Source organism: Dermacentor albipictus, chromosome 1 (genome assembly GCF_038994185.2).
Source record: "Dermacentor albipictus isolate Rhodes 1998 colony chromosome 1, USDA_Dalb.pri_finalv2, whole genome shotgun sequence".
In the NCBI taxonomy this organism is placed as follows: domain Eukaryota; kingdom Metazoa; phylum Arthropoda; class Arachnida; order Ixodida; family Ixodidae; genus Dermacentor; species Dermacentor albipictus.
This window is the reverse complement of record NC_091821.1, coordinates 34,367,571-34,378,705: the sequence shown is the minus strand read 5'-3', so window position 1 is coordinate 34,378,705 and position 11,135 is coordinate 34,367,571. Positions and strand designations below refer to the sequence as shown.

Below are 11,135 nucleotides of genomic sequence, written 5' to 3'. Positions count from 1 at the left end.
AATGTATTTTTTTTCGTTTGCCGCTTTTCACCGGCTCACGTCATGCACGTCAGACCTTCCTGACCGTCAGAAGAGCACAAGCTAGACGAATAGGACGATAGTTAATTAATAAACTATTTAGTAATTATTTAATAAATTATTAACTAAAATAATTGATGAATTACGCGAATGGTTCACCAATCAGAGTTAATTCTAACAAGATAGTTGAGGTTGTTGAGCCTGATTTATTTAGCTTATGGTAATAGCCGCGCTCACGCGGTGCTGTTATGCGACGCTTTCGCAAGATTCTTCACACAGCTTCACCAGCTTCGTGACAAGATGCGATGAATCCTTCGAAGATGGGAGGTGGTGGGTTCAAACACCTTGTGGTGTATATTGTGAACCGACTACCAGTGAAGCCGTGAATACGTGCAGCTATACTTTGCGTCTCTGCATGGAGCGCATAATTAGCCGCATGGTGAACTAGCCCAGGACGTGGTTAATGATTCGAAAACTCTCTCTCACACAGCTTCAACCTCATCTTTGTCTTACCATTCTGCCAAACAGTTTTACTATCATTGATACTCGGAAAAAGGTGCAGTGGTACCCGTTACAGGAGCGTTATCTTTGGAAGTAAAGAAACTGAAAGCACTGTCGAACTTTATGAAGATACCTTTATTGCAGATACTTCCGTGCAGGATCGCTTCGTTTTTTGGCACTCGCTTCTGCAATGTTTGGCATATGTGGGTATTCCCATTGAGGAAACAAAATATATATTGCGTCGTAGTTCTTCGAAGTGGTACCGTTTTATTAATTAGTGTGTAGTGTAGAGGTTCCGCATCTTACTGCACGAAGCTCCGAAGACTATGGCACAGGCTGAATATAGTTGCGAGCTTCATTGTACTAATGGAAAACTGCGTTGGCGACCAGCACACAAACCTAGAAGAAAAGAAAGAAAACGAGAACAATGATTGGTTAAGGAGTTGTGTGACAGGTTTCATCAAAAATACCCCGGAATGTAAAAAGCATTCAATTCTTTTACTCGGTAATACTACCCGTTCACCCAAATTATTTGTTTTACAAATGTTTATGCCTAAATATTCTCTAAGAAATTTCACCGTCCAGTCGTTATCCAAGATGGCGGTGAACAAGTCTATCGTGAAAAGGATAGAAAAAAATGCTTTAGAACATTTGCTTTTGAGGCTACTCTATGTCTAATACTTTATATACGCTCCTTCCTTCTGAGTGGTTCAGCATTTAAGCACAGAGCTAACTTGGGACAAGGTGCATACAACTCCGGTTTTAATTTAAAATACTAAATTACCTTTTTTTCGCACATTTTACTTGAATGTGGCACAATGTTTTCGACTCCTGCTATTGAGCAATAAATTATTTTATAAAGACCATTCAAGGCGTCTCAACGATCACGTCCATTGTTTGGCTGCCTCACATATAGAAACACGACTTTCCTGCTTGCACCGCTTTTTATTATGTAGCTCGCACTAGCACATCTCACTTTTAAAAATTTCCTCTACAGTATTTATTGATCGGTTATCTAAACATGCGCGTATGGGAATAGCAGTGACAAAGCTTTCTGACCTTAGATGCGCGGCAAACCCAGCCATTGTATACTTACAGCCATCCATAAAAATATTTCAGCCGACGACCACCTCCTTTCCAGAACTTTGGGACACAGATCCAGACCCGGCAGCCTCTTTGCCGAAGGCACTACCATGGCTTGACTGACCTTCGCCGCGGTTGAAGCCCTCGCTTTCACTCAGGCCGAAGCTTTTCGAATCTCCGTAGGACGAGCTCTGCCCGAAGACCTTCTTGTCCGAGCCTCCAAGATTGTAGGCAAAGCTTCCCTGGCCGGCTTCCTGCCCAGCGGCCTTATTAGCGAAACCTCCGGCACTCTCATAGCCCGAACTCGCAGCAGCCGCACCACCGACGCCGCCTCCGTAGCCTCCGTAGCCTCCGCCGATTCCGCCAACTCCCGGTCCAACACCCACGCCGGGTCCGCCAACGCCACCGACTCCGGGACCAACACCGAGAGCACCTCCAACAGGTCCTCCGACGGGTCCTCCAACGGGTCCTCCGACTACTCCCTTACCGATACCAGGACCGACGCCCACACCAGGACCACCAACAGGACCAACAGGTCCTCCAACGACACCCTTGCCGATGCCAGGACCAACACCAACACCGGGACCGACTCCTCCTCCGTAGCCAGGACCGACTCCACCTCCGTAACCAGCGCCTCCAATGCCCACACCCGGACGAACGCCTCCACCGTAACTAGCGCCTCCGATGCCTACACCTGGACGAACGCCTCCACCGTAGCCACCTCCATAGGAACCACCGTAGCCACCGCGGTAGCCTCCGCCGTAACCTCCTCCGTAGGAACCTCCTCCGGCACCGTAGCTACCACCCAAGCCGGAACCGTAGCCTGCTCCACCATATCCGCCGCCCACTCCCGGTCCGTAGCCACAAGGGCATGGCGGGCAGCCGCCGAGGCCACCGCCGAGCCCGCCGCCGCTCAGGAAGAGCCCGCGACCTTCGATCTTCTCATCTCCTTCCTTCTTGTCATCGCCAGCGGATGCCACTGTTGTTGTTTCAGCTGGTTTCTCAGCGGCTGGCTTGACTTCGGCTGGCTTGTCTTCGGCTGGCTTGTCTTCGGCAAGCACAAGGAGGCACAGGGGAAGCAGACACGATAAAACTAGCTGCAAATCATACAAATGGCGAATTAGCACACAAGAAGAAAAAACGGAACAGAGTGCTGTTTAACCTCATGCACACAATACGAGTCTCAAATTATGTAACAATTCGTTCCATTATGTCTGCCCTTCGTTAATGGTCCTCGCGGAGCCACGTACGCCTCAGCTATCGAAGAGGTCAGCCACTCAGCGGGACTGTTCGGAAATTAATAAAATGGCTCGAAATAATCCTTACATATTTCGGCCTTCTGATCATCGGTAATGTAACTCTCACTGCAGCAGGACACGTGTATATATGGTGTTCGGTTTCAGGGGTGCACTGCTTTAAAATTGCAAAGAATCTTCTTCGTGAGCCACACCTGAGATGATGAAGCTTGCGTGTTCCAGATACGACACTCATCATGTCAAATATGGCGTCACATGATATGGTTATCCAAAGACATTATAAAACACCATTACTAAATAACATGGCTCACAAAAGCACTGTTACCATGTTACAGGCACAGAAAATACATGACGCCAAAAAAGCCGGCTACTGTACAAGGAGGCTTCTTTGTGAACGTCGTAATTCACTGCACTGTACAGGGAACGTCGTTTCTAACACCCCAACTACTAAGTAAGCGCACATAGCCCTGAATATTTCACTGAAAGGTTAGCATGACAAGCTTCTATTAAAAGAGGAGGAACATTTTCGAGCGTTGAAAGGAAGCGCCACAAACAAACCGAATGAAGCATTCGTGCATGAAAAACGCAAAGCGGGGCCAGCATGCTTACAATGGTCCTCATGGCTCTGAAGCTTTTGGTGGACTGATCCCAGTCGCTGCCATGGGGCGCGCTGTTTTATATTCACGCCTCTCCTCTCTGGCTTCAAGGACCCGTAGGCGTTGGACAGGCCAGCGTTGGCTTCCTTCTCGGAAGGCATTTCTCCAGCTACACGTCTAGTTCCTCGTGCCTGACAATGAAGCGGCGCCGGCAATCGCCTTCGACGCGACGCCGGTTTACTCTCGCCGGTCAGAGGTTCCCTGGCCATCTTTCTCAATCAACGGGCCCACCTGGGCACTTTCCCGCGCTCATACGCACAGACAGCGCGGGCTGCGCAACACCCGTGTGCCAAGGGGGCGCCGCCGCCTGCCGCAGTTCGCATGCATGTTGCTTGTAACACTAGGGCGTAGGCGATTACGTTCACCGGCTGTGAGTCGAGTTTGTATATAGACGCGTCCGGGCTTTTTCGTGACTCCACGTTAACCTTGCGGGCATGCGCATGACGTTGCAGCCGCCTTGAATTAACGACGTGTCTCGGGCAATTATTAATGAGGCACTTCGGCTTTTCCTACATTGTCTCGCACTTCTGTCTCCAGAAAGCAAAATAGAAATGAAGCCAGGTGATGAGATGTGTGTGTCTTTTTCTTTTTTTAATCGTTGCTTATATAGGAGGTGGAAAGGCGGTTGTAAGGCAGGTAACATGTGAGGTGTGATGGCAACGTGAGTTGAATTATTGAGAATTTTGACAGAACAAATGGAAAAGAGAGCGTATATTGGGGGCAGGTCAGTTTCCACAGAAGCTAGAACTTCATAGATTGCGCAGCTATTTTGTAAGCTTGTGAGTAAGGAGTACCTTAAGTTTTGTAAGTGGGCTGTTGAAATTCAAATCGCTTGATTGCGTCATGCATCCAAGAGGTACTCCCGAAACTTGGCGATTATCGTGGCTCTCGCTTAACAGTTGGCTGGCGCGGCCAGAAATCTTCCGAATTCTTCGTAGAGGGCTGTTGTAATTGTTATCCGTTGGTTCCCTGTAGACATGCTTAAGTAAGAATGAATTTACATTTTTAACGTAAGCAGCTTCACTTCTAAAACATCGCTACCGGGCTATGCCATCAGGTTCTGCATCATTCTTTGGTGCAGCAATCACATGGACACAAAATTTGATAACAGCATTTTTTATCTAAATGCTTAATCCTTGAGCAGCACTTCAAATGTATTCAAGAACTTATCAAATGTGATCAAGAATACCGCATTTTCTGTTAATAGAGGAACAATAAGTTTGCTTTCACAACTAATCGCATCCTTAGCGCGGGCTTATACACTGAGTGGACAACAGCGATGAGATGGAAGGAAATATCGATCAAATTTCGGTCACGTTCTTTTCTAATTCCATATATCCGGGATTTTTTTTTTTTTGACGAATGCGTAAGGTTCTTTTTATACGATGGCTTTTCAAAACTAGTTGTGCCTCATGGTGTTCCGCCCCGAAGGGCATGAGATTTATAGAAAATTTGTAGCACAATTTCAGAGTTCGCACACTAGGGAATGCTTAGTAATTGAATATCCGGAGTTCTCGCATTTACATTCGACAAACACGTGAACATGGCAACTCGTGTCCCCAAGTGCTTGAAAGTGCATAGCTAGTCGAAGCAATTTCTGTTGATTACTCAACCCAAGCCGCCAAGAAACGCCCTCTTCAGCGTTGCGTCCGTAAATAGGTGAATCAAAATTTGTGTGCGATGTAAATGACAATGCTTTGCCTGATATCTTTCATTGTTCATTCAAATAATAATATAAATTAATCTTATATACAATCACACGATGGTGACTGATATTCGTCTTTAAATCAGTAGGTGATGAACTCAGACCATGAATAAAAATAAGAACGCACAATCTCACTGAAAGCAAACACGAGGTTTTATGATGTGATGCCCGGCGAAGTTGTTCGAAAGGTGACAAATAACATGCAATGATTTTCGTGTGCAGATAAGTCATTTTGCTATTTTCACCCTGTGGTTAAAGTCAAACAACAATAATAGTGCGGATGAGCCCATTGTTCATGAAATTTAGTATTTGATGAAGCTACTATTCCGATAAATTGATTTAGATAGCCTTTTTTTTTCTCTACTATGGCATATTACAAGTGCGCCAAACACAACAATGTCGTCGACACTGGCCACTGCAACGTGTAAAAGTCAAGGCGCGGACTCGTAAAAAAACAACTATGAGTCTTTCAGTTATTGCAACCGTCCTTGAGCCATCGCTGACCGTCCGAGTGGTTATGGAAGCGTTAGTGCCCGCTTGCACGAGCTGGGGTATGCCAAGCGCAAGCGACGGGTACGGGAAACGTTAGGACGCCGCATGACACCAGATTGAACGTTGCTACACGAGCGAGACAGTCCGCTTACACGCCAGGCAAATGACGTATATTCTCTTTTTCCTGACAAGAAGCAGCGAGTCACTTGGATATTCCGGCGCGATGTGCCATCCACGCGTTCTGAAGCGTCCTTTATTCGACGAGGGAAAAATCTAACTCACACGTGAATATTCAGAACGTGTCAAGTGTCAGAGCGTGTCGAATCAAACGCGCAAGAGAGAATAGCCAATAAACACTGGCAGTACAACTCAAATGATATCGTTTTTATTTTCTCCTGAATGTTGCAGAACATCTGAAGCAGGTGTTATAGCGAAATTTCCGGCGCAGTAGCTTTAATGTCAATGTTGTCACGTTTACAAGCTGAAATTGTGAGTCGAATTCTTATTAGTAGGCGTTTATGTTGAATCTTGTAAAAGCACACTTTCAGGAATTTTTTTCCAGTGCACAGATGGGTTTAGGTTCTTAATAAGCTCCGTCCAACAAGCCTGAAAGTTTCCGGTTATTTCTGTAGGGCGTCCCAGCTAACGCTATACAATCTGTTTAACGAAAAAAAAAAGATTTAAAGAACACTGCGCAATATACAGTTCTAATACCCACAGTGTCGGGTCACCAGACCTCTGACGATCGAACACCGTAGGTCTTATAATTGTATCTTGCACCATGTTTTCTTCATTTTTTTTTTCGTTGAACAGATTGGATAGCGTTAGCTGGGTAACACGTTAGGTCAATTTCATTGTACATTCGCCTGATTCGCTGCCTAATTTCTAATTTTATGCCAATAATTATTATTATTGTAATTTTTGTAGACGCTAATGTGCGGCCCTACCTTCGTAGTCAGTTGCGAAGGCGGCAGCAGAAGAATGCTTGTGAATCGATGTGCGAATGCACATTTTCAAAATTATTCCAGAACCTTCTGCTATGGTGCCTGTGTGCTTGTGCGCGTGAGCGCATTTGCGCGCGTATGTGTGCCCTGGTCGCGGTCGCGTCAACGGTTTTGCTTTGCATGATCGGTGAGATAATGTACAAAAAAAAGGCAAGAAGCTTAACCAGAGGTGATTGTAGTTCTTCATCCTGCATGGAGTGAAGGAAAATATGAACTAAAGCGCGAAAGGGAGGAGGAATAATTGGAGCAACCTGACACACACTCAAAGAACTGTGGCTGTACACTGCGTTCCATCTGCGTCACTTCAAACACCTGCGGGCTGCATGGGTCATCTGGGTTCTTTTCTTGAGCGTTGACACGAGTTTAGCACTGGTAAAATGAGTTTTCTTTTTTCTATCAGCCGCTAGGCCTCTGAGATTGAAACAACCTGGGACGTAATATTGTGCTCTGTCAATACACTATCAAGAGCACATTATGCAAGCAAACATTCTTTTTATGACAAAAACAATGACTGTAGACATCATGTAAACAGATCGCCCTTACGTAAATTCAGCGTATGCATTCGGCCCCAAGCGATGAATTTTAAAGACTTTTGTTCGTAAATTACGCTGCTGATTGACCACTGCCCTTTTCATTTAACGTAGTGACCGCAATACTGGTCGAAGCCCGTCATCGATTATTGCATATAAATACCTGTCAATCTGGGTCAAACTATTCATTTACGTTAGTTCCGCTTTTTGTTGGCTTAGTCCATAACAGAGGCTCTACGAACGACTAGTTCAAGGCAAGTCATTTTCGCAATTCACGCATACATATCCATGAGTGTAGCTTCCGTGTCCCTGTTTAACAATCTTTTGCGGGAAAAGAACGCGAGGGGAGCCGTTACGGAGATGATTGCGCCCCTAGTACGTCGTATTTCTCACCACCCGGTAAACTAATTTCTTGGTAGACGGTTCAGGTACGTGCATTTGCGGGAAATATTCTACAGAATATGATGATCGCTACCTGTGTATTGCAACACGTCATGTGTCGAAGGGAACATCTCATGATTTCGGTCCTAAACGGCCTCAAGATCATTAAGTTCTTGTAAGGCGTGTTGTGTAAGAGGTATGGAAGCTTCGGACGCGCGCGTATAGAAGAGCTCTGTTTGAATCGTTACAGAGCTCGATGATTGTTGTGTTGAAATAGTAAAATGGAGGGTTATTCGGGGGGTTTGAATTAAAAGTGAGGCTTTAGAATAAAATTTACACTTTGAATGTAAAATATGCCTCCTAAATCAACGAACGTAACAAGAATAAAATATACCGCAAAGATGAGCAATGCAGGAAGAAACTATTTTCTTACCATTCATTTGCAAGTTTGTTTACATGAAGGGCTCAGTTGAGTTGTCTCAGTGTTCTTTAGTTAGGATCCTGGGATGTTAATTTTACTCTTCCAATGTGGACTTTTATTATCGGCGACCGCTTTGTTTAATTAAACTTTACGTCTTTACAAAGCTGTGCGGAATTCTTAGTCATTACTTAGGAATCTTGCGCAGGAACAGTAATGAGCCAAATAGAGAGAAAAGAGATTCGTTGCATTCGCGAGTCAACAATGGAGGTGACAGTCAACAATGGAGGTGACAACAACGAAAAAAAAAAGACAATCCGTATGCTGTCGTGCCTTATGCAGACACTCGCGGCAAGTAGAACTCTGTTCTTCATTAATTGCTTTAGTAAACAACAGAAGTAAAACGCAGCCGAATGTATCTTAATTGGCCCTGCGATCTGTCAGTACCTCTCCCTCGTATCAACAAACAAACGTCGTTGTTCTCCGACTGAGGGCTTTAAGTTCATTAGGCCTTGCTACTCTCCAGGAGTTGAGGTCGCGCACTGCGATGGTTTATTCTGAACAACTGATGTGCTTGATATGAGCGTGTTTGCACAATTGCGATACTTTTCAAGCAACATAGCCGTTCCAGAATGTTCAGTACACTACTACCATCATCACTTGAGCGTAAGTGTTGGAACCACCTTGGAATGTGCCTTCTGGTGTTGATTGAGCGGCCCTCCAATGCATGGGTGAAGCACGTAATATGGTGAATTCTGAGGGACCTCTATATGATTGCTGAGGTTGCTCAGAGACAAATGGGTCACTCGGATACAAACTGCTTCGCACCGGATGGCCACGGAAGTTGCCGCGTACTGCTGCTTCTAGATGTAGTATCGATCATTCACTCGCTCTCTCCTTTAAAGGTATACTACTCTATGACGTCAATTTTGTAATTGGTTGGCACTGCTGCCCCTGCTGGTGAAACGGTATAGCGTCGGCCTCGTGTGCGGTATAGACGCTGGGTCCGAATCCGGGTGCCGCCGGAAGCCCAGTTGCTTTTATAATAGGTAGAGATGTACCGCAGCCTGGCGCTCGGTTGTTTATTTGAGTTCTCATCTCGAAAGAAGGTCCTATAAATATTTTCGAGAGTCTCTGGGCGCCCCCCGTGTCCCCACCCCAGCTTTGGCCCTGTGAGAGGCAGACGAGCGCTACCACTGGGTTCCTACCGGTGAAATAGGTAGAGGTGCGCGCCCGGCCTGGTGCCCGGCAACTAAGGGAGTTCAAGATGCTTGAAAGGACACTCACCTATTGGGAAGTTGGCAGCATGGGACCGCTAAACTCCCTTTTGTGCTTGATTAATGGTGCTCCCGCACCGCTAATAAACGCGATAATTCGCGTCAATGTTTCCAAAAACGCTCACGCTATGCAATGCGATAACTGCTCTCTTCTGTCAGTATTTTGACGCCAGTTGATATTGAACAGGACTTTACATCTTGTCTGTAAAATCCTTACGTTAATTTAGATTACATCTCTACGCGTATCACACGCCAAAATTTTGAACACAAACTGCTTTCATTTCAACCACTTCAAACGCATGATGAGTTCTATCGGCAGTTACAAAGTACCTATAAGTAATATATCCCCTTTTCCGGAGTCACCTGGGCTTTCTTCGCGGTCGATCTTGCCAGACGCAAATATTCTAATTTTAACCAATATTAATTTAGCTCCATATATATTTTTCAATTTAAACCAGTGCTTATCAGCTTAAAGGCTCTCTACAATATACTTGCATTCGCCCATTGAAAACAAACAGGTTCAGTTGTAAAACATAAAAATAATGGTTATAAAACGCATTATTAGTTCACAAACTGGTTGCTCCAATTATTTTTGGGATGAACATTGATCTTAGCGCACTCACTCATCAATGCAAGCACTCGAATGTTTGTGGTTTCACTATAATGAGTGAAGGCATGAACTCTAGTGGGGCATAAACAGAAAGATTAAATCAGTTTACGCCTGCAAATTATTTCTTTAATACTTGATTTTCATTCATCAGAAGCGAAAATTTCAGTTATAACTAAAGACCAAACTTCGTCGTGTTATTTATTTATTTTTATTTTTTTGACGAAAGCTTAGTGCTGGTACGTCAGTGTGGCGTCATGGATCTCAAAGTATTTTCTCGCATGGGGGTTCTGGCGCAAGGAAGGTTCTCAAAACCTGCAAGGCTTAGTTTATAGTTCTTTTAAAACACAATGCTGCTCTTATTTGCTAATAAAGAAATAACTAGGCATGACTAGACGTAAAAATCTATGGTGTCAAAGCGAGCTACTGCGGAAACTTCATGACGCATCGCAACCACTTTTTCGTTCTCACGTTCTGTGTGGGTGGCGAAGCCTCACCTCTTGATAGGACTGGCTGCTTCGCGTAATAAGCGTAATTTATTGATACAGCTTAAGTTAATGCTCCACTTAAGCGTATCCCTAATGACTATTTCCTATATTAGTCCATGGCGATGCCTGAATGCACTAATAGTTTAACATTGATTTTAGCTGAGCGTTATCCCACAGTATTGGCAAATGGTAATTAACACAGTTGAAATAAACGCAATTTTGTACCCAAAAATAAAAAGTAATGCCACGTTTACACCAGACTTGTACGTGACAAATTACATGTAATAATTTACTTGTAATAAATTGCATCTTTTGGAAAAACACGGGGAAGGCGGGAGATGGAAATTCAAGACGATGAGCATAGCAAGAACAAGAACAAAGTAAAAGCAGGAGCCAACGTTTCGACAAGTGGACTTGTCTTCTTGAAGGCGACGTAAGCATATGTCGCCTTCAAAAACACAAGTCCACTTGTCGAAACTTTGACTGCCGCTTTTACCTAGTTCTCGTTTTGCTCGTCGTATTAAATCTTTTGGTAATTTTGTAATTTAGTGATGACATTCCTTACTCGATAACGCTCACTGCAATTCAATTACATTTTTTTCACGAATCAAATAAATGTATTTAGTTACCTTATCGATCAGACAAGCTGTAACAGGTGACGCAATTTGGGGAACCTGAATTTGGTGGGAACTGCAGCAGAAGACCCTAGATCATGCTGT

At 44.6% G+C, this 11,135-nt stretch overlaps 1 protein-coding gene across 1 annotated transcript in view; it reads right to left on the bottom strand.

Annotated features, from left to right (window-relative positions):
• Positions 1-633: 633 nt before the first annotated feature.
• Positions 634-11,135, bottom strand: part of LOC135901092 (uncharacterized) — a 46,581-nt gene continuing 36,079 nt past the window's right edge. The window contains exons 3-5 of the mRNA XM_065430771.2: positions 5,347-5,353; positions 1,616-2,699; positions 634-918 (exon numbers count right to left, since the gene is read on the bottom strand). Of these exons, the coding sequence (XP_065286843.1) occupies positions 1,635-2,699; positions 5,347-5,353 (1,072 nt within the window). The 3' untranslated portion in view covers positions 634-918; positions 1,616-1,634. The remainder of the gene's footprint in view (positions 919-1,615; positions 2,700-5,346; positions 5,354-11,135) is intronic.